The sequence below is a fragment of the Coregonus clupeaformis genome, unplaced genomic scaffold (genome assembly GCF_020615455.1).
Source record: "Coregonus clupeaformis isolate EN_2021a unplaced genomic scaffold, ASM2061545v1 scaf2126, whole genome shotgun sequence".
Lineage (NCBI taxonomy): Eukaryota > Metazoa > Chordata > Actinopteri > Salmoniformes > Salmonidae > Coregonus > Coregonus clupeaformis.
Genome location: NW_025535580.1, coordinates 11,847 through 36,422, shown reverse-complemented (window position 1 = coordinate 36,422; position 24,576 = coordinate 11,847). Strand labels below are relative to the sequence as shown.

The following is a 24,576-nucleotide window of genomic DNA, read 5'->3' as shown; positions in this document are numbered from 1 at the left end:
CCAGATGGGATAGGGCAGTGTGCAGTGTGATGACGATTGCATCGTCTGTGGATCTATTGGGGCGGTATGCAAATTGAAGTGGGTCTAGTGTGGCAGGTAAGGTAGAGGTGATATGATCCTTAACTACCCTCTCAAAGCACTTCATGATGACAGAGGTGAGTGCTACGGGGTGATAGTCATTTAGTTAAGTTACCTTATCTTTCTTGGGTACAGGAACAAATGGTGGCCATCTTGAAGCATGTGGGGACAGCAGACTGGGATAGAGAGAGATGGAATATGTCCGTAAACACTCCAGCCAGCTGGTCTGCGCATGCTTTCAGGACAGAGCTAGGGATGCCGTCTGGGCCGGCAGCCTTGCGAGGGTTAACAAGCTTAAATGTCTTACTCACATCAGCCACGGAGAAGGAGAGCCCACAGTCCTTGTTAGCGGTCCGCGTCGGTGGCACTGTGTTATCCTCAAAACGGGCTTAGAAGGTGTTTAGCTTGTCTGGAAGCGAGACGTCGGTGTCGGTGACGTGGCTGGTTTTCCCTGTGTAATCCGTGATTGTCTGTAGACCCTTCTTCTTCGTCTCGTGTCTGAGCCGTTGAATTGTGACTCCACTTTGTCGCTATACTGACGTTTTGCCTGTGATTGCCTTATAGAGGGAATAACTACCATTGCGATACTCGATACCATCACGATACTCGTCATCACATTAAAAAAATTGCACTTTATCCAGACAGATAAACTCACCTACTGCTTTGTTCAATCGTTGGGCATCTTTTCAGTTCAATATCACTACATTAGAAATGTGTTAGGTCAATTTAGGTCAATGTGTTAGGTCAATGTTTCTGAAACAGCCATGTATTCATTAATAAACCAATAATACAATCTGACTCTGTTTTACCAATCTAACTACATAACAATACAATGGTAATCAATCATTTATTTGAATGGTAAATCTATTGATAAACTGGATAAATCGAGATGTACTGTAGGCCTATTCACAATGAAGGTGAATGCATATGACTCGTTTCAGGAAAATAGGCGTATGTCGCGCATCACTACTTCACAGGAGAGGCATTTGTTTTAATCAAAATGTGTTTATGTGCAGAAATGCCTTCGGGAACATGCACACACTCAAAGTTTTTAGAACACCTCATCCAAGGGTTTTTCTTCATTTGTACTATTTTCTACATTGTAGAATAATAGTGAAGACATCAAAACTATGAAATAACACATATGGAATCATGTACTAACCAAAAAAGTGTTAAACAAATCAAAATATATTTTATATTTGAGAATCTTCAAATAGTCACCCTTGGCTTTGATGACAGCTTTGCACACTCTTGGCATTCTCTCAACCAGCTTCATGAGGTAGTCACCTGGAATGCATTTCAATTAACAAGTGTGCCATCTTAAAAGAAAATATGTGGAATTTATTTTCTTCTTAATGCGCTTGAGCCAATCAGTTCTGTTGTGACAAGGTAGGGGTGGTATACAGAAGAAAGGCCTCTTTGGTCCATGTTATGACAAGAACAACTCAAATAAGCAAAGAAAAACGACAGTCCATCATTATTTTAAGACATAAGGTCAGTCAATACGGAAAATGTCAATAACTGAACGTTTCTTCAAGTGCAGTCGCAAAAACCATCAAGCGCTATGATGAAACTGGCTCTCATGAGGACCGCCACAGGAATGGAAGACCCAGAGTTACCTCTGCTGCAGAGGATAAGTTCATTAGAGTTACCAGCCTCAGAAATTGCAGCCCAAATAAATGCTTCACAGAGTTCAAGTAACAGACATCTCAACATCAACTGTTCAGAGGGGACTGTGTGAATCAGGCCTTCATGGTCGAATTGCTACAATGGAACCACTACTAAAAGGACACCAACAAGAAGAGACCTGCTTGGGCCAAGAAACATGAGTAATGGACATTAGACCGGTGGAAATCTGTCCTTTGGTCTGGAGTCCAAATTGGAGATTTTTGGATCCAACCGCCGTGTCTTTGTAAAACGTGGTGTGGATGAACGGATGATCTCCGCATGTGTATTTCCCACCGTAAAGCATGGAGGAGGAGGTGTTATGGTGTGGGGGTGCTTTTCTGGTGACACTGATTTATTTAGAATTCAAGGCACACTTAACCAGCATGTCTACCACAGCATTCTGCAGCGATACGCCATCCCATCTGGTTTGGGCTTAGTGGGACTATCATTTGTTTTTCCAACAGGACAATGACCCAACACACCTCCAGGCTGTGTAAGGGCTATTTTACCAAGAAGGAGAGTGATGGAGTGCTGAATCAGATGACCTGGCCTCCACAATCACCCGACCTCAACCCAATTGAGATGGTTTGGGATGAGTTGGACAGCAGAGTGAAGGAAAAGCAGCCAACAAGTGCTCAGCATATGTGGGAACTCCTTCAAGACTGTTGGAAAAGCATTCCAGGTGATGCTGGTTGAGAGAATGCCAAGAGTGTGCAAAGCTGTCATCAAGGCAAAGGGTGTCTATTTGAAGAATCTCATTTGTTTAACACTTTCTTGGTTACTGATTCGATATGTGTTCTTTCATCGTTTTGATTTCGTCACCATTATTCCACAATGTAGAAAATAGTAAAAATAAAGAAAAACCCTTGAATGAGTAGGTGTGTCCAAACTTTTCACTGATATATATATATATATATACACACACATACACACAGTTGAAGTTGGACGTTTACATACACTTAGGTTGGAGTCATTAAAACTTGTTTTCAACCACTCCACAAATTTCTTGTTAACAAACTATCGTTTTGGCAAGTCGGTTAGGACATCTACTTTGTGCATGACACAAGTAATTTTTCCAACAATTGTTTACAGACAGATTATTTCATTTATAATTCACTGTATCACAATTCCAGTGGGTCAGAGGTTTACGTACACTAAGTTGACTGTGCCTTTAAACAGCTTGGAAAATTCCAGAAAATGTCATGGTTTTAAAAGCTTCTGAAAGGCTAATTGACATAATTTGAGTCAATTGGAGGTGTACCTGTGGATGCATTTCAAGGCCTACCTTCAAACTCAGTGCCTCTTTGCTTGACATCATTGGAAAAACAAAAGAAAAATCAGCCAAGACCTCAGAAGAAAACTTGTAGACCTCCACAAGTCTGGTTCATCCTTGGGAGCAATTTCCAAACGCCTGAAGGGACCACGTTCATCTGTACAAACAATAGTACGCAAGTATAAACACCATGGGACCACGCAGACGTCATACAGCTCTGGAAGGAGACGCGTTGTCTCCTAGAGATGAACGTACTTTGGTGAGAAAAGTGCAAATCAATCCCAGAACAACAGCAAAGGACCTTGTGAAGCCAGACTACGGTTTGCAACTGCACATGGGGACAAAGATCGTACTTTTTGGAGAAATGTCCTCTGGTCTGATGAAACAAAAATAGAATTGTTTGCCCATAATGACCATCGTTATGATTGGAGGAAAAAGGGGGTGCCTTGCAAGCCGAAGAACACCATCCCAACCGTGAAGCACGGGGTGGCAGCATCATGCTGTGGGGGTGCATTGCTGCAGGAGGGACTGGTGCACTTCACAAAATAGATGGCATCATGAGGAAAGAAAATGTGGATATATTGAAGCAACATCTCAAGATATCAGTCAGGAAGTTAAAGCTTGGTCGCAAATTGGTCTTCCAAATGGACAATGACCCCAAACATACTTCCAAAGTTGTGAGAAAATGGTTTAAGGACAACAAAGTCAAGGTATTGGAGTGGCCATCACAAAGCCCTGACCTCAATCCTATAGACAATTTGTGGGCAGAACTGAAAAAGCGTGTGCGAGCAAGGAGGCCTACAAACCTGACTCAGTTACACCAGCTCTGTCAGGAGGAATGGGCCAAAATGCACCCAACTTATCGTGGGACGCTTGTGGAAGGCTACCCGAAACGTTTGACCCAAGTTAAACAATTTAAAGGTAATACTACCAAATACTAATTGAGTGTATGTAAACTTCTGACCCACTGGGAATGCTCCTGTAAGTCGCTCTGGATAAGAGCGTCTGCTAAATGACTAAAATGTAAATGTAAAAATGTGATGAAATAAATAAAAGCTGAAATATATCATTCTCTCTACTATTATTCTGACATTTCACATTCTTAAAATAAAAGTGGTGATCCTAACTGACCTAAGACAGGGAATTTTTACTAGGATTAAATGTCAGGAATTTTGAAAAACTGAGTTTAAATGCATTTCGCTAAGGTGTACAGTGGGGAAAAAAAGTAATTTAGTAGCCACCAATTGTGCAAGTTCTCCCACTTAAAAAGATGAGAGAGGCCTGTAATTTTCATCATAGGTACACATCAACTATGACAGACAAATTGAGATTTTTTTCTCCAGAAAATCACATTGTAGGATTTTTTAATGAATTTATTTGCAAATTATGGTGGAAAATAAGTATTTGGTCACCTACAAACAAGCAAGATTTCTGGCTCTCACAGACCTGTAACTTCTTCTTTAAGAGGCTCCTCTGTCCTCCACTCGTTACCTGTATTAATGGCACCTGTTTGAACTTGTTATCAGTATAAAAGACACCTGTCCACAACCTCAAACAGTCACACTCCAAACTCCACTATGGCCAAGACCAAAGAGCTGTCAAAGGACACCAGAAACAAAATTGTAGACCTGCGCCAGGCTGGGAAGACTGAATCTGCAATAGGTAAGCAGCTTGGTTTGAAGAAATCAACTGTGGGAGCAATTATTAGGAAATGGAAGACATACAAGACTCCCTCGATCTGGGGCTACGCGCACGATCTCACCCCGTAGGGTCAAAATGATCACAAGAACGGTGAGCAAAAATCCCAGAACCACACGGGGGGACCTAGTGAATGACCTGCAGAGAGCTGGGACCAAAGTAACAAAGCCTACCATCAGTAACACACTACGCCGCCAGGGACTCAAATCCTGCAGTGCCAGACGTGTCCCCCTGCTTAAGCCAGTACATGTCCAGGCCCGTCTGAAGTTTGCTAGAGTGCATTTGGATGATCCAGAAGAGGATTGGGGAGAACGTCATATGGTCAGATGAAACCAAAATATAACTTTTTGGTAAAAACTCAACTCGTCGTGTTTGGAGGACAAAGAATGCTGAGTTGCATCCAAAGAACACCATACCTACTGTGAAGCATGGGGGTGGAAACATCATGCTTTGGGGCTGTTTTTCTGCAAAGGGACCAGGACGACTGATCCGTGTAAAGGAAAGAATGGGGGCCATATATCGTGAGATTTTGAGTGAAAACCTCCTTCCATCAGCAAGGGCATTGAAGATGAAACGTGGCTGGGTCTTTCAGCATGACAATGATCCCAAACACACCGCCCGGGCAACGAAGGAGTGGCTTCGTAAGAAGCATTTCAAGGTCCTGGAGTGGCCTAGCCAGTCTCCAGATCTCAACCCCATAGAAAATCTTTGGATGGAGTTGAAAGTCTGTGTTGCCCAGTGACAGCCCCAAAACATCACTGCTCTAGAGGAGATCTGCATGGAGGAATGGGCCAAAATACCAGCAACAGTGTGTGAAAACCTTGTGAAGACTTACAGAAAACGTTTGACCTGTGTCATTGCCAACAAAGGGTATATAACAAAGTATTGAGAAACTTTTGTTATTGACCAAATACTTATTTTCCACCATAATTTGCAAATAAATTCATAAAAAATCCTACAATGTGATTTTCTGATTTTTTTTCCTCATTTTGTCTGTCATAGTTGACGGTAATGTAATATATAATATATATATATATATATATATATATATACACACACGGGGGATTGGAAATTATGCAGACAATTACATTGATGGAAGCTACAATCTGCAATATTAAAGCTGATCTACCGCCTAAAAATACACTTTCTTTTTTTTTATGAATGTTGAAATGGAACCAAATTCTGTTTCTGTTTCCTTTTATATTAGGATAGATGGCTACGTTATAGGTCAATTGTGATAGTCTGCCTTTAACCTCTACGGAATCGGAATGTAAGCTTTCTGCCCATATAAGACATGTCTATGTCCTGGAGAGTTTGCTGTTACTTACAACAGTCATGCTAATCACATTAGCGCAACCGTCCCGTATATGGGTTAACCAGCCTGAGTAGGCCTATAACTCAGAGAAATTAATCAAATAGGAAATGAGCCATTATCAGGCTGGTTAATGCAATGCATGTCTGTTGAATTTGGAAAAATCCACCCGCACTCGGCCCCGCCCCCATCTACTCAGCCAGTCAGGAGCCACTACTGCTTGGTATATTATTACCTTTTCACTAAACGGTTCAACAATGAACAGGTCTATATACAGCGCCTTGCGGAAGTATTCACCCCCCTTGGCATTTTTCCTATTTTGTTGCCTTACAACCTGGAATTAAAATGGATTTTGGGGGGGATTTGTATCATTTGATTTACACAACATGCCTACCACTTTGAAGATGCAAAATATTTTGTATTGTGAAACCAGAAATAAGACAAAAAAAATCAGAACTTGAGCGTGCTATTCACCCCCCCAAAGTAAATCCTTTGTAGAGCCACCTTTTGCAGCAATTACAGCTGCAATTACATCTGCCTCTAACCCTAGGAAGCTCTTTGCCACATTCTCCTCCCTGCTGAATCCCCCCCCTCATCCCTCTCTGTGGATGACGTCGTCAACCACTTTGAAAAGAAGGTTGACGACATCCGATCCTCGTTTGTTAAGTCTAATGACACTGCTGGTCCTGCTCACACTGCCCTACCCTATGCTTTGACTTCTTTCTCCCCTCTCTCTCCAGATAAAATCTTGCGACTTGTGACTGCAGGCCGCCCAACAACATGCCCGCTTGACCCCATCCCCTCCTCTCTTCTCCAGACCATCTCCGGTGACCTTCTCCCCTACCTCACCGATCAACTCATCCTTGACCGCTGGCTATGTCCCTTCCGTCTTCAAGAGAGCGAGAGTTGCACCCCTTCTCAAAAAACCAACACTCGATCCCTCTGATGTCAACAACTACAGACCAGTATCCCTTCTTTCTTTTCTTTCCAAAACTATTGAGCGTGCCGTCTTTAGCCAACTCTCTTGCTATCTCTCTCAGAATGACCTTCTTGATCCTAACCAGTCAGGTTTCAGGACTGGTCATTCAACTGAGACTGCTCTTCTCTGTGTCACGGAGGCTCTCCGCACAGCTAACTCTCTCTCCTCTGCTCTTGTCCTTCTAGACCTGTCTGCTGCCTTTGATACTGTGAACCATCAGATCCTCCTCTCCACCCTCTCCGAGCTGGGCATCTCCGGCGCGGCTCACTCTTGGATTGCATCCTACCTGACCGGCGCTCCTACCAAGTGGCGTGGCGAGAAGCTGTCTCCGCACCACGTGCTCTCACCACTGGTGTCCCCCAGGGCTCAGTTCCCTAGGCCCTCTCCTATTCTCGCTATACACCAAGTCACTTGGCTCTGTCATATCCTCACATGGCCTCTCCTATCATTGCCTACGCTGACGATACACAACTAATCTTCTCCTTTCCCCCTTCTGATAACCAGGTGGCGAATCGCATCTCTGCATGTCTGGCAGACATATCAGTATGGATGACGGATCACCACCTCAAGCTGAACCTTGGCAAGACGGAGCTGCTCTTCCTCCCGGGGAAGGACTGCCCGTTCCATGATCTCGCCATCACGGTTGACAACTCCGTTGTGTCCTCCTCCCAGAGTGCGAAGAGCCTTGGCGTGACCCTGGACAACACCCTGTCGTTCTCCGCTAACATCAAGGCGGTGACCCGATCCTGCAGGTTCATGCTCTACAACATTCGGAGAGTACGACCCTGCCTTACACAGGAAGCGGCACAGGTCCTAATCCAGGCACTTGCTCATCTCCGTCTGGATTACTGCAACTCGCTGTTGGCTGGGCTCCTGCCTGTGCCATTAAACCCCTGCAACTCATCCAGAATGCCGCAGCCCGTCTGGTGTTCAACCTTCCCAAGTTCTCTCACGTCACCCCGCTCCTCCGCACACTCCACTGGCTTCCAGTTGAAGCTCGCATCTGTTACAAGACCATGGTGCTTGCCTATGGAGCTGTGAGGGGAACGGCACCTCCGTACCTTCAGGCTCTGATCAGTCCCTACACCCAAACGAGGGCATTGCGTTCATCCACCTCTGGCCTGCTGGCTCCCCTTCCTCTGCGGAAGCATAGTTCCCGCTCAGCCCAGTCAAAACTGTTCGCTGCTCTGGCACCCCAATGGTGGAACAAGCTCCCTCACGACGCCAGGACAGCGGAGTCACTCACCACCTTCCGGAGACATTTGAAACCCCACCTCTTTAAGGAATACCTGGGATAGGATAAAGTAATCCTTCTACCCCCTCTTTAAAAACAAAAACAACAAAAAATTGTAAAGTGGTTATCCCACTGGTTATAGGGTGAATGCACCAATTTGTAAGTCGCTCTGGATAAGAGCGTCTGCTAAATGACGCAAATGTAAAAATGTAAATGTATGTCTATATAAAAGTTTGGCACATCTAGCCACTGGGATTTTTGCCCATTCTTCAAGGCAAAACTGCTCCAGCTCCTTCAAGTTGGATGGGTTCCGCTGGTGTACAGCAATCTTTCATATCATACCACAGATTCTCAATTGTATTGAGAAAAAAAAGTCATTTAGTCATTTAGCAGACGCTCTTATCCAGAGCGACTTACAGTTAGCACATACATTATTTCCCCTTAAACCACTCAAGTGTTGCTTTAGCAGTATGCTTAGGGTCATTGTCCTGCTGGAAGGTGAACCTCCGTCACAGTCTTAAATGTCTGGAAGACTGAAACAGGTTTCCCTCAAGCATTTCCCTGTATTTAGCACCATCCATCATTCCTTCAATTCTGATCAGTTTCCCAGTCCCTGCCGATAAAAAACATCCAGTTTTGGTGGGCGGCCCTCTCTTGGCATGTTTGTTGTGGTGCCAAATTCTTTCCATTTTTTAATAATGGATTTAATGGTGCTCCGTGGGATGTTCAAATGTTCAGATATTTTGTTATAACCCAACCCTGATCTGTACTTCTCTACAACTTTGTCCCTGACCTGTTTGGAGAGCTCCTTGGTTTTCATGGTGCCGCTTGCTTGGTGGTGCCCCTTGCTTAGTGGTGTTGCAGACTCTGGGGCCTTTCAGAACAGGTGTATATATACTGAGATCATGTGACACTTAAATAAAGTCCACCTGTGTGCAATCTAATTATGTGACTTCTGAAGGTAATTGGTTGCACCAGATCTTATTTTAGGGCTTCATAGCAAAGGGTACAAAGAATACATATGCACGCACCACTTTTCCATTATTTATTTTTTTGAATTTTTTGAAACTAGTTATTTTTTTCATTTCACTTCACCAATTTGGACTATTTTGTGTATGTCCATTACATGAAATCCAAATAAAAATCTATTTAAATTACAGGTTGTAATGCAACAAAATAGGAAAAACGGCAAGGGGGTTGAATACTTTTGCAAAGCACTGTACTATGCAGTTTAAGTATGTCGTACACTAGTATGGGTATTATAATAATAAATAATATGCCATTTAGCAGACGCTTTTATCCAAAGCGACTTACAGTCATGCGTGCATAAATTTTTTTTGTGTATGGGTGGTCCCGGGGATCGAACCCACTACCTTGGCGTTACAAGCGCCGTGCTCTACCAGCTGAGCTACAGAGGTATTCAGTTCAAGTATGTAGGACACTAGTATGGGTATTCAGTTCAAGTATGTAGGACACTAGTATTCGGACACGGCCCGAGGAGTGAAGATGGATTATGGTTTCCCAACAGCAAGGCTTCGATCAACATGGCAGTGTTGCCATGGTTTATAAAAGGTTTCCTTTATAACGTAGAAGAAAAAAAATGTCTCCAAACCCCATATCACCCACAAACTGAAATCATATGTACATTATACAATTAATCAGTGAGATAGAGACTCAAATATCACATGTATTTACTAACTGTAGGCTACATATGAATTGTGGCAAATTGGTTCCTGTTTCAGTCACATATTTGGTCACATTCGTGGGTCAAACAAAACACCCTAATGATTGGTTGACAATAGTGACTCCCACAATGCAGGCGATGGCTGCAGGATGAAGTTGGTGAACAGCAACGGCAGAATCTTGCAGTCAAAACTTCATGACCTTTGATCACATGATTTTTGTAAAGTTCATGCAGTTGACATGTATTTCTCAGTTGATCGTCCCAACTCTAGGTTGTAGCTATGTCATTTACATTACATGTGTAGCTGACACACACAGGTCTCGGCAGCTAGTTGTAAACAGACATGTTTTTATCTGGGCTATCAGTGTAGGTGCTGGTTGTTTGTATCAGACTCACAGTCCAAGGAGGGTGGACTGGAGAGCAAGCAGAGAAGGGAGAGAGGGAAGAGAGAGACAGAGAGAGACAGATAAAAACATGTCTAGTTTAAAACCAGCCGGCCCTACAACTAGCCGGCCCTACAACTAACAACTAGCCGGCCCTACAACTAACAACTAGCCGGCCCTACAACTAACAACTAGCCGGCCCTACAACTAACAACTAGCCGGCCCTACAACTAACAACTAGCCGGCCCTACAACTAGCCAGCCCTACAACTAACAACTAGCCGCCCTACAACTAACAACTAGCCGCCCTACAACTAACAACTAGCCGGCCCTACAACTAACAACTAGCCGGCCCTACAACTAACAACTAGCCGGCCCTACAACTAACAACTAGCCGGCCCTACAACTAACAACTAGCCGGCCCTACAACTAACAACTAGCCGGCCCTACAACTAACAACTAGCCGGCCCTACAACTAGCCGGCCCTACAACTAACAACTAGCCGGCCCTACAACTAACAACTAGCCGGCCCTACAACTAGCCAGCCCTACAACTAACAACTAGCCGGCCCTACAACTAACAACTAGCCGGCCCTACAACTAACAACTAGCCGGCCCTACAACTAGCCAGCCCTACAACTAACAACTAGCCGGCCCTACAACTAACAACTAGCCGGCCCTACAACTAACAACTAGCCGGCCCTACAACTAGCAACTAGCCGGCCCTACAACTAACAACTAGCCGGCCCTACAACTAGCCAGCCCTACAACTAACAACTAGCCGCCCCTACAACTAACAACTAGCCGGCCCTACAACTAGCCACCCCTACAACTAACAACTAGCCGGCCCTACAACTAGCAACTAGCCGCCCCTACAACTAGCAACTAGCCGCCCCTACAACTAGCAACTAGCCGGCCCTACAACTAGCAACTAGCCGGCCCTACAACTAGCAACTAGCCGGCCCTACAACTAACAACTAGCCGGCCCTACAACTAGCCAGCCCTACAACTAACAACTAGCCGCCCCTACAACTAGCCGGCCCTACAACTAACAACTAGCCGGCCCTACAACTAGCCAGCCCTACAACTAACAACTAGCCGGCCCTACAACTAACAACTAGCCGGCCCTACAACTAACAACTAGCAGCCCTACAACTAGCAACTAGCGGCCCTACAACTAACAACTAGCCGGCCCTAAAACTAACAACTAGCCGGCCCTACAACTAGCAACTAGCCGCCCCTACAACTAGCAACTAGCCGCCCCTACAACTAGCAACTAGCCGGCCCTACAACTAACAACTAGCCGGCCCTACAACTAACAACTAGCCGCCCCTACAACTAGCCACCCCTACAACTAGCCGGCCCTACAACTAGCCAGCCCTACAACTAACAACTAGCCGCCCCTACAACTAACAACTAGCCGGCCCTACAACTAGCCAGCCCTACAACTAACAACTAGCCGCCCCTACAACTAACAACAGCCTCTACAACTAACAACTAGCCGCCCCTACAACTAACAACTAGCCGGCCCTACAACTAGCCACCCCTACAACTAGCAACTAGCCGGCCCTACAACTAGCCGCCCCTACAACTAGCCGCCCCTACAACTAACAACTAGCCGGCCCTACAACTAGCCAGCCCTACAACTAACAACTAGCCGCCCCTACAACTAACAACTAGCCGCCCCTACAACTAACAACTAGCCGCCCCTACAACTAACAACTAGCCGGCCCTACAACTAGCCACCCCTACAACTAGCAACTAGCCGGCCCTACAACTAGCCACCCCTACAACTAGCAACTAGCCGGCCCTACAACTAACAACTAGCCGGCCCCTACAACTAGCCGCCCCTACAACTAGCAACTAGCCGGCCTACAATAACAACTAGCCGGCCCTACAACTAGCCGCCCCTACAACTAACAACTAGCCGGCCCTACAACTAGCCGCCCCTACAACTAACAACTAGCCGCCCCTACAACTAACAACTAGCCGCCCCTACAACTAGCAACTAGCCGGCCCTACAACTAACAACTAGCCGGCCCTACAACTAGCCGCCCCTACAACTAACAACTAGCCGCCCCTACAACTAACAACTAGACGCCCCTACAACTAACAACTAGCCGGCCCTACAACTAGCCGCCCCTACAACTAGCAACTAGCCGGCCCTACAACTAGCCGCCCCTACAACTAGCAACTAGCAACTAGCCGGCCCTACAACTAGCCGCCCCTACAACTAACAACTAGCCGGCTTACAACAACAACTAGCCGCTTCCACAACTAACAATCCAGCCTTCTAGCATCAGTCGCCCCTACAACTAACAACTAGCACTTCACACCAACAACTTAAGAAGCCAGCCCCTACAACTAACAACTAGCGCCTCTACAACGAACAACTAGCCGCCCTACAACTAGCACGCCCCTACAACTAGCAACTAGCCGGGCCCTACAACTACCCCTACAACTAACAACTATGCCGCCCTACAACTAGCAACTAGCCCCTACAACTAACAACTAGCTTCGCCCTACAACTAACAACTAGCGGCCCTACAACTAGCGCCTTACAACTAGCAACTAGCCGCCCCTACAACTAGCAACTAGCCCTACAACAACAACTAGCCGCCTCTACAATTCGCTAACAACTAGCCCTACAACTAACAACTAGCCGCCCTACAACTAGCCGCCTCTACAACTAGCAACTAGCGCCCTACAACTAACAACTAGCGCCCTACAACTAACAACTAGCCGGCCCTACAACGGCCAGCCGCCCTACAACTAACTTTGCAACTAGCCGCCCCTACAACTAACAACTAGCCGCCCTACAACTAACAACTAGTCAGCCTACAACTAACAACTAGCCGCCCCTACAACTAACAACTAGCCGCCCCTACAACTTAGCTTCGCCCTACAACTAACAACTAGCCGGCCCTAACAACTAGCCGCCCCTACAACTAACAACTAGCCGGCCCTACAACTAGCCGCCCCTACAACTAAATAGCCGCCCTAACAACTAGCCAGCCCTACAACTAGCAACTAGCCGCCCCTACAACTAACAACTGCTTCGCCCCTACAATAACAACTAGCGCGCCCCTACAACTAACAACTAGCCGCCCTACAACTAACAACTAGCCGGCCCTACAACTAGCGCCCCTACAACTCAACAACTAGCCGCCCTACACCTAACAACTAGCCGCCCCTACAACTGCCCTACAACAACAACCAGCTGCCCTGCAACTCACACCCTACAACTAGCAACTAGCCCTACAATAGCAACTAGCCGGCCCTACAACTAGCAACTAGCCGGCCCTACAACTAGCAACTAGCCGGCCCTCCACAACTAACAACTAGCCGGCCCTACAACTAGCCAGCCCCTACAACTAACAACTAGCCGCCCTACAACTAGCCGCCCAACTACAACTAGCCGGCCCTACAACCAGCCAGCCCTACAACTAACAACTAGCCGTTTACAACAACAACTAGCTGCCCACAACTAACAACTAGCGGCCCTACAACTAGCAACTAGCCGTCCCTACAACTAACAACTAGCCGGCCCTACAACTAGCGCAAGCCCTACAACTAACAACTAGCGCCCCTTCAACTAGCAACTAGTCGCCTCTAAAACTAGCCGCCCTACAACTAACAACTAGCGGCCCTACAACTACAAACTAGCCAGCCCTACAACTAGCCAACTAGCCGCCCTACAACTAGCAACTAGCCGCCCCTACAACTAACAACTAGCCGGCCTTCACAACTAACAACTGCCCTACAACTAGCAACTAGCCGCCTGCAACTAACAACTAGCCCCTACAACTAACAACTAGCCGCCCTCACAACTAACAACTAGCCCAGCCCTACAACTAGCCGCCCCTGCAACTAGCAACTAGCCAGCCCCTACAACTAGCCGGGCCCCTACAACTAGCCAGCCCTACAACTAACAACTAGCCTTGTGCCTCTGCACCAACAACTGCAGCCTACCCTACAACTAGCCAGCCCTACCGCAACAACTAGCCGCCTCTACAACTAACAACTCAGCCGCCCCTACAACTAACAACTAGCCGCCTACTACAACAACTAGCCGCCCCTACAACTAACAGCTGCCACCCCTGCAACTAGCAACTAGTCGGCCCTACAACTAGCTACCCACAACTGGCACCCAGCCGCCCTACAACTAACAACTAGCCGCCCTACAACTAAGTCGCCCCCTACAACTAGCAACTAGCCGGCCCTACAACTAACACTCATCGGCCGCTAACTAGCCGCCCCTACAACTAACAACTAGCCGGGCCCTACAACCAGCCACTACAACTAACAACTAGCGCCACCAACTAACCAGGCCCTACAACTTCCGCCCCTACAACTAACAACTAGCTCGCCCCTACACCCGCCCCTACAACTAACAACTAGCCGCCCCTACACTACAACTAGACGCCCCTACAACTAACAACTAGCCGCTTCACCTTCAATATAGCGCCTACAACTAACAACTAGCCGCCTCTACAACTAACAACTAGCCGCCCCTACAACTACGCCGCCCACTACAACTAGCAATAGCACTGTTCCCATACAACATTCAGCGCCCTACAACTAACAACTGCGCACTAGCCGCCTAACAACTAGCAGCTTCTTTACAACCAACAACTAGCGGCCTACAACTAACAACTAAGCGCTACAACTAACACTTAGCCGCCTACAACTATAACTGCCGCCCCTACACTAACAACTAGCAAGCTTCTTGCCTCCTACAACTAACAATCTAGCCGCCCCTACAACTAACAACTAGCCGCTCTACAACTAACAACTAGCCGCCTACAACTAACACCTAGCCCTAACTAGCAACTAGCCGCCCCTACAACTAGCACCGCCTCTACTAACAATAATCAGCCCCTACAACTACTACCCTACAACTAACAACTAGCCGCCCTACAACTAATCCTCAACTAGTCACGCCCTACAACTAACACAGCGCCCCTACAACTAACAACTAGCTGCCCTTACAACTACGCTCACAACTAGCAATCAGCCGCCTTTACAACTAACAACTAGCCGCCCCTTACAACTAACAACTAGCGGCCTACAACAGCTCGCCCTACAACTAGCAACTACGCCACACCAAACGCCTACAACTAACAACTAGCCGCCTTACACCAACAACTATCCCCTACACCAGCGCCCTCTACAACTAACAACTAGCTTGCCCTACAACTAGCACTTCACCCACACGCAACAACTAGCCGCCCCATAACTAGCAACTAGCCAGCCGCCCTACAACTAACAACTAGCCGCCCCTACAACTAGCAACTATCGGCCCTAAACCCTGACAACTAATGCCCTACTAACAACTAGCGCTTTACAACTAACAACTAGTCGCCCTACACGCCTAACAACTAGCCGCCCCTACAACTAACACTTCTAGCGCTTCACAACTAATAACTAGCGGCCCTACAACTAGCCGCCCTACAACTAACATTCGCGCCCTAGCAACTGCCGCCCTACAAGTGCTTTACAACTAACACCACCCCTACAACTAACAACTCAGCCAGCCTACAACTACCCACAAGCCCTACAACTAACAATCGTAGCCGCCCCTACAACTAACAACTAGCCGCCCCTACAAACCCCTAACAACTAGTTCATCCCCTACAACTAACATTCTTAGTCTTTCATACCAACAACTAGCAGCCCCTACACAGCCGCCTAGCCAGCTTCAGCTATCCGGCCCTACAACTAACCGCCCTCTAGCACTAACAACTGGCCACTTACAACTAGCAACTAGCCGCCCTACAATAACTATTGACCTACACCCATGCACTTACAACTAACAACTAGCGCCCCTACAACTCAATTCAGCGCCCCTAAACTAACAACTAGCCGCCCTACAACTAACAACTAGCGCCTGTACAACAGCCGCCCCTATCAACTAGCAACTAGCGCCCTACAACTGGCCGCCCCCTACAACTAACAACTAGCCGCCCTACACCTAACAACTATGGCCCTACAACTAGCCGCCCTACAACTAGCAACTAGCCATGCCTACAACTAGCACTCAGCGCCCCTACAACTAACAACTAGCGCCTTACAACTAACAACTAGCCGCCCTACAACTAACAATTCAGCCGGCCTTACAACTAACAACTAGTCAGCTACACTGCAGCTAACATGCTACAATTTCAGCAACTAGCCGCCCCTACACTACAACTAGCCTAGCCGCCCTACAACTATCAACTAGCCGCCTTACAACTAACAACTAGCCGCCCTACATACAGCCGCCATCACTCAACAACTAGCCGCCCCTACATAGCTAACAACTAGCCGCCCTACAACTAACAACTAGCCGCCCCTACAACTAACAATAGCGCCTACAACTAACAACTAGCCGGCCCTACAACTAGCCTGCCCTACAACTAACAACTAGCCGGCCCCTACAACTAGCCGCCTACAACCAACAACTGTCGTGCCCTACAACTAGCCGCCCTACAACCAGCACTAGCCGGCCCTACAACCAGCTAGCCCCTACAACTAGCAACTAGCCGCCCTACAACTAACAACTAGCCGCCCTACAACTAACAACTAGCCGCCCCTACAACTAACAACTAGCCAGTCTCTACAACTAACAACTAGCCGCCCACAACTGAACTAGCCGGCCCCTGCAACTAACAACTAGCCGCCCCCTACAACTAGCCGCCCCTACAACTAACAACTAGCCGGCCCTGCAACTAACAACAGTAGCCGCCCTACAACTAACAACTAGCCGCCCTTACAACTAACAACTATCCGGCCCACAACTAACAACTAGCCGCCCCTACAACTAGCAACTGCCGCCCTACAACTAACAACTAGCGCCCCTACAACTAGCCGCCCCTACAACTAACAACTAGCCGGCCCTACAACTAACAACTTAGCCGCCCTACAACTAACAACTAGCGGCCTTACAACTAACAACTAGCCGGGCCCTACAACTAACAACTAGCCGCCCTACAACTAGCAACTAGCCGGCTCTACAACTAACAACTAGCCGCCCTTACAACAGCCAGCGCTACAACTAGCAACTAGCCGCCCTCACAACTAACAACTAGCCGCCTACAACTAGCCGCCCACAACTAACAACTAGCCGCCCCTCTACAACCAGCCGCCCTACAACTAACAACTAGCCGCCGCTACAACTAACAACTAGCCGCCTCTACAACTAGCCGCCCTACAACTAACAACTCAGTGGCTGCCCTACAACTAGCCGCCCCTACAACTAGCAACTAGCGGCCCTACAACTAGCAACATTTTAGCCATTTCGCCTACAACTAACAACTAGCCGCCCTACAACTACACAACTTACCGGCCCTACAACTAGCAACTAGCCGCCCCTACAACTAGCAACTAGCTCGGCCCTACAACTAGCCGCCCTACAACTAACAACTTCTCAGCCGGCCCTACAACTAGCCGCCCTTACAATTAGCTGCGAGACCTCTGTGTGTTTGTGTGTCAGCCTCTGTGTGCTGTGTGTGTCAGCCTCTGTGTGTGTGTGTCAGCCTCTGTGTGTGTGTGTCAGCCTCTGTGTGTGTGTGTCAGCCTCTGTGTGTGTGTGTCAGCCTCTGTGTGTGTGTGTGTGTGTCAGCCTCTGTGTGTGTGTGTGTGTGTCAGCCTCTGTGTGTGTGTGTGTGTGTCAGCCTCTGTGTGTGTGTGTGTGTCAGCCTCTGTGTGTGTGTGTGTGTGTCAGCCTCTGTGTGTGTGTGTGTGTGTCAGCCTCTGTGTGTGTGCTGTGTGTGTGTCAGCCTCTGTGTGTGTGTGTGTGTGCAGCCTCTGTGTGTGTGTGTGTCAGCCTCTGTGTGTGTGTGTGTGTTCAGCCTCTGTGTGTGTGTGTGTCAGCCTCTGTGTGTGTGTGTGTCAGCCTCTGTGTGTGTGTGTATCAGCCTCTGTGTGTGTGTGTCAGCCTCTGTGTGTGTGTGTGTCAGCCTCTGTGTGTGTGTGTGTGTCCAGCCTCTGTGTGTGTGTGTGTCAGCCTCTGTGTGTGTGTGTGTGCCTCTGTGTGTGTGTGTGTGTCCAGCCTCTGTGTGTGTGGTCAGCCTCTGTGTGTGTGTGTGTCAGCCTCTGTGTGTGTGTGTGTCAGCCTCTGTGTGTGTGTGTGTGTGTCAGCCTCTGTGTGTGTGTGTGTGTGTCAGCCTCTGTGTGTGTGTGTGTGTCAGCCTCTGTGTGTGTGTGTGTGTGCTGTCAGCCTCTGTGTGTGTGTGTGTCAGCCTCTGTGTGTGTGTGTGTGGCAGCCTCTGTGTGTGTGTGTCAGCCTCTGTGTGTGTGTGTGTTCAGCCTCTGTGTGTGTGTGTGTGTCAGCCTCTGTGTGTGTGTGTGTCAGCCTCTGTGTGTGTGTGTGTGTCAGCCTCTGTGTGTGTGTGTGTCAGCCTCTGTGTGTGTGTGTGTCAGCCTCTGTGTGTGTGTGTGTCAGCCTCTGTGTGTGTGTGTTGCAGCCTCTGTGTGTGTGTGTGTCAGCCTCTGTGTGTGTGTGTGTGTGTCAGCCTCTGTGTGTGTGTGTGTGTCAGCCTCTGTGTGTGTGTGTGTCAGCAGTGCATGTCATATAAATCACATAGCTACAACCTCGAGCTGGAACAATAAACCGTAGATTACATTCCTACAGAAGCACTTTGCGTATCTCTGTACTCTTTGGTGGTTTTGCTACACAACGTTCCTGCAGATTGTTCTAAAACCATTATTTGGTCAACAGTAATAGCCTCAGCATTATTCCTACTATGAAAGTATCTGCTATGTCCCTGTTGGCTATGGGTGAGCAGCCACTCTCCCTCCCTCTCCCACTGTGCGCACGGAGGAGGGAGAGATGCATTCGGAGAAGCACAAGCATAGGACCTGTGCTCAAAACGCAATTGCAGGAAAAATACAGTTTTCTACTGTTGTTCTAGTTACAGAGAGGAGAGTCACAGCTTTCTGTGAGTACATCATTTATTTCTCACCTCTTAATATTGAGTTCATGGCACCACTTCACATCCGGAGCAGGCTGTAGTATGGTTGGAGCAGTATGGTTAGAGTTAGCAATCTAGCTAAGTGTTGTGAGTTGCCACTTCCTCAGGTGGTGAACAATATAGCCTATAGAACTATATGCACAAAGGTGGCGGCAAATACTCTGAAGAGCCTAAAGTAAATCTGATAATTCTGGATCATATTTTGACAGGTTGCACATCAACATATCAATCATGCATTCACTGGATATGTCAGCTGACATACAGTAGCTTACTACCATGATTCAACATTTAAGAAAGTAAGCACTTCGTTGGACGATGTATACCATGCGTATCCCGTACATACAACTAATAAATCTTGAAAACCTTACTTGGCACTGGAAGAAATTAATGTAAAGTAACTGTCCATTTAAAAAAAAAAAATTTGTTGTATATTATTGTTAGAGGAAAACAGTTACATTTACCACAATATTACTTTTTGTCCATGTCACTCAGCTCTAGCACCTCCCAAAAAAAGTTTAGTCGCAATTTATAGCTATCGCAAAACATGGGTCAATTTATGACGATATGGATATGTTTACAACACCCAGCTCTGCTAGTGTCAAAGGCTGCTTCCAATGTAAAAACCAACTAGTGCTGAGCGACTAACCAAAATGACAGTTATTTTTCCGTTTTTAAACAACTAATTGACAGACATTGGTTCAACTTTTTGAATTCCGTTCCTTTCATATTTTTTTGGTGAGCTCAATGGCACATTGCACTGCAGATTCTCTAGAGATTAATCCGATCCAGCCCGAACTGTGCGATGTAGGAGTTGTAGTTTCCAACAGGCCAATGTTCTACATAATTAACACGTTTTCTGCGATAAACTAACTACAATGACCATAATCCATTGTGCGGCTACTTGTCCGGTCTGTGTATCTTTTACACCTGCCACATAAGACACGAAGAATGTGTGATCAAGAGGGGATACATAGAGCGCAGTTGCTTCTTGAGGTTTTGTACGCAGCAGTTCAAAGTCTGCCTTATTTACTTTGAAAGAACTACTAAAATAGAGATTTAGTCAGGCAGCAGCTCTACAGATGAGATAAATCCTTGGAATTAAATAATAAAGTCAATAAATAAAACAAATGCTTTCTTAAAGTAAAGTCAAGTGATGATTAATAAGTGATGAGCAGCAATGGGCAGTCGCTACCATCATTTATTAATTGTTTTATTCTGTGTTACAAAATTCAACCTATATAATGCAGTGCATTTAATGTTATTTTAATTATCGAAACCTTTATAAAAAATATATAAATCGAACAGACCTCAAAAAGCACTAATTGCTCAGCTCTAAAACCAACTAAAGTGATACAATGTAGAAAACAGTCAACATTTCGGGACCTTTGGATAAATTCCCTGGTTTTTCCTTAATCACGGTTGGAGGACTCTGGGAAGGAGACGATTGTGGACTACAGAAAAAAAGAGGACTGAGCACGCCCCCATTCTCATCGACGGGGCTGTAGTGGAACAGGTTGAGAGCTTCAAGTTCCTTGGTGTCCACATCACCAACAAACTATCATGTTCCAAACACACCAAGACAGTCGTGAAGAGGGCACGACAAAGCCTATTCCCCCTCAGGAGACTGAAAAGATTTGGCATGGGTCCTCAGATCCTCAAAAAAAGTTATACAGCTGCACCATCGAGAGCATCCTGACTGGTTGCATCACCACCTGGTATGGCAACTGCTTGGCCTCCGACCTGCAAGGCACTACAGAGGGTAGGTGCGTATGGCCCAGTACATCACTGGGGCAAGCTTCCTGTATACAGGACCTCTACCAGGCGGTGTCAGAGGAAGGCCCTAAAAATTGTCAAAGACTCCAGCCACCCCAGTCATATACTGTTCTCTCTGCTACCGCACGACGTGCGGTACCCCCTCTTTTATGCTGCTGCTACTCTCTGTTTATTATCTATGCATAGTCACTTTAATAACTCTACCTACATGTACATATTACCTCAATTACCTTGACTAACCTTGTTGGTTAAGGGCTTGTAAGTAAGCATTTCACTGTAAGGTCTACAGTAATGGAACTGAGAGTCATGATTAAGGGCTAGGTTTAATAATAATATAAATAATAATATGCCATTTAGCAGACGCTTTTATCCAAAGCGACTTACAGTCATGCGTGCATACATATATATTTTTTTTGTGTATGGGTGGTCCCGGGGATCGAACCCACTACCTTGGCGTTAGGGTAGGGACTACGCTTGCAAAATTCCGGTAATTTTGTAATACTGTTGTATTCGGCGCATGTGACAAATAAAATGTGATTTGAATCAGGAGGGAATAAACTGGAAATCTGAAATCCTCCAGCCAGGATTTTGGTAAAACCAAGCATTTTGGGAATCAAGCAGTGCGTCAAGCAAAGTTGGTGAAGACGAATGTTGTGAATGGACAACAGTAGTGTCAACAACTGGAACAAACAGGAAACTGCCTCAAATTAGAGTGGAGCATACGTCTATGAACGATAATGAATCGCTTCTTGTTGGGATGCATTTGTTGAGTAAGGACGCATATGTGGGAAACAAGTTTGAGGTGTAGAAAATGGTGAAGTATGCAAGTGGAGTCTATCAGAGTGACCAGGAGTCTTATTTTGATTCATTGTATTTCTGAAGAACAGAGGAAGATTGCAGTGAGCTTCAAAAGAAATCAGAACAACAGAAGCTGTGTTTTGAACTTTGGAAAAGAGCACCCGTCAAAGGAGTCATCTCAGGGGTGACGACGGATGTTCAGGTTGAATACCTGAAGAGAATTCCTGGTGTGGTTGGTGCTTAAGCGTCAAACCCGATGTGAAGCTTGGTGATGTAAGATACGCTGTAGAGCTTTCCTCCCAAACCATTGCAGTGTAAGAATTGTAGAGATTTGGCCATGTTTCAAGTGTGTGCAGACAGACAGAGTATATTGAAAAACGGTGTGTAGAAAGACGACGGTGTTGCAATTGTGGTGGGGATCATAATCCCGACTTCCTGGAGTGCCCTGTAAGGGTGAAGGAGATTGAGGTGGCAAAAGTTAGAGTGGTCAATCGAATCTCCTATGCAGAGGCGATTAAAATAATTGAGAAAACAAGTGATTCTAGTGAAGATATGGTAGTGGACGCACCACAGCCTGTAGTAAATGTTTGCTGCCAGTCCAAAGATACCCTGTGTGGTAAAAACTTGGATTTTGTGGCGTTCATTGCCACAGTTATAAACTGTACAGCACAAGTTTAAATAAAACAATTATATATATATATATATATATTTATATATATATAATAATAATACAAACGAACTGACATTATTGTGCCAGAAATACGTGTTTGGGACTTAAGGATTTTACATCTGAAGACTTGCAAGGGGTACTGGCACCAGAAGACCCGCCTCCCAGGTTCCCCTTGAGCCTGTGTAGAGATCAGATCCGTTAGATTTTTTTAACAGAAACGTTTTTTGGGGGTATTTTGTTCCATTTTTGGGAATCCTGTTTCCATCCCGCGCAGTAGGTGGCGGAATGCACATAAAGTGGTGCGATCGCCAATATACCATAGAAGAAGAGCAGAACCGCTCAGTCTGTACATTAACACGCATAGCTTGCGGTAGGGTTTTGGAAGAATAAGGACCATATCCTTCATATCAGCTCGAAGTATTTTTACAAAAAACAAAAGGTTCAATTGATACACACCTTTATAGAGTTTGGGTTCCCACAACGCCATATTTCCATGTTTACCTAATCAGATGGAAGACAGAGTGGAATACTTGTGCTAATTAGCCATCTGCGTTTCCGGACACATGTTTGTAAACGGAAGACAGACGCTTGATATGAAAGTAAAGGGATTTATAGTTTCTAGAACCATAAATTACCGCTATTGAGAATCGATTCATGTTTAGATGGAGTATTTGGCTGTTTTGGCTTTCAGAGCCAATTCGCCTTTTAAACAGAACATGTAAGGTCCTTGGACTAATTAGTAACGTTAGGCTCCTTTAGTATAATATTGGGTTACCCTAAACCCTAACATTTAAACTTCAATGGGGCAAGGAAGTCCCAAGGACCCCGGGTAGTAAGGATCACAAACAGTCATACCCGCTCAGTGATGACGTTACATTAGTTGAGACATTCCTAGCTAACTAAGCTAGTGGTAACGTTAGTTAGCTGCCTGGCTAGTTTTCCCTTAGGACAGTAACGTTACCTACACTATGGGTCTGCGAAATCTATTTTATAGACAACAACCGATAATCGATGAGATTGCCGTTGGTGGCTAGCAGCAGGCTAACTACTGTCATTCAAGGCTATATGGGGCCCGGAGGCAGGCGAGGACGAGGCTATGTAGCATCCGCTGTTCAAATTGGCTGACTTTGCCAAAGCCAACATGGTTAACTAACCCTGCTAGCCAGTTAACTAACTAACCCTGCTAGCCAGTTAGCCCGGCAGGAGTCCCTGTCAACCAGGCTTGAGGCTACCTGACAAACCAGTGGGCTGGCTAGCCGAGTCAATTTAGCAAACTAGCTAGCTAACTACCAGTTTGGCTAATTAGCAAACTAACGTTAGCTAGCTAAGCCATCTGCTGATGCTAGCTACCTAACTAACTAGCTTGTGGCTTAGCGAACATCCGCTTGGTTAGCCAGCCAACGACGCAGACAAAACTGGACCTGAAAACTCGCATTACATTCGCAGTACTTAGCTACTAAGCTATAACGTGGGTAAATCGGTAGCTAGTCGGCGGGGGTGGCTAACGTCAGATTCTCTCTAGCAGCTGCTAACGTTAGCGATGTAAACTTACGAAGCTGGTCGATCCTCGTCGTGTTGGATTCGCTCAGAGCTTTCCGTCCAGCTTTCTTCTCCCCGGGATTTTTCCCGGCGGTGCCCGGTTTCTTACTTTTTTTCACGACTTCCCACTTTCCAACCTGAGCGTTATTTGACGCCATTATCTCGAGCTTCCAGTCCTGAGGGGAAGAGAGTCGTCCTGCCCGGTGAAGAGCGTGCTGCTGGTCCTAGTGTTCCCGGTGCCACGTCTCCTTGCCCGTGTGACGTCACACCACCGATGCTTTTTGAAAGCTCTGTGCTCGGTCCGTTGTCTTTTTAGGGTTAGGGTCGTTATAGTTGTCTTTATAGGGTTAGGGTCGTTATAGTTGTCTTTTTAGGGTTAGGGTCGTTATAGTTGTCTTTTTAGGGTTAGGGTCGTTATAGTTGTCTTTTTAGGGTTAGGGTCGTTATAGTTGTCTTTTTAGGGTTAGGGTCGTTATAGTTGTCTTTTTAGGGTTAGGGTCGTTATAGTTGTCTTTTTAGGGTTAGGGTCGTTATA

At 46.4% G+C, this 24,576-nt stretch overlaps 1 protein-coding gene across 1 annotated transcript in view; it reads right to left on the bottom strand.

The window, feature by feature from the left end:
- Positions 1-24,284, bottom strand: part of LOC121542756 (transmembrane protein 214) — a gene marked incomplete at its 3' end in the record, with an annotated part of 79,168 nt that extends 54,884 nt beyond the window's left edge. Inside the window, 1 exon segment of the mRNA XM_045219179.1 lies at positions 24,055-24,284. Within this exon segment, the coding sequence (XP_045075114.1) occupies positions 24,055-24,199 (145 nt within the window).
- Positions 24,285-24,576: the final 292 nt, after the last annotated feature.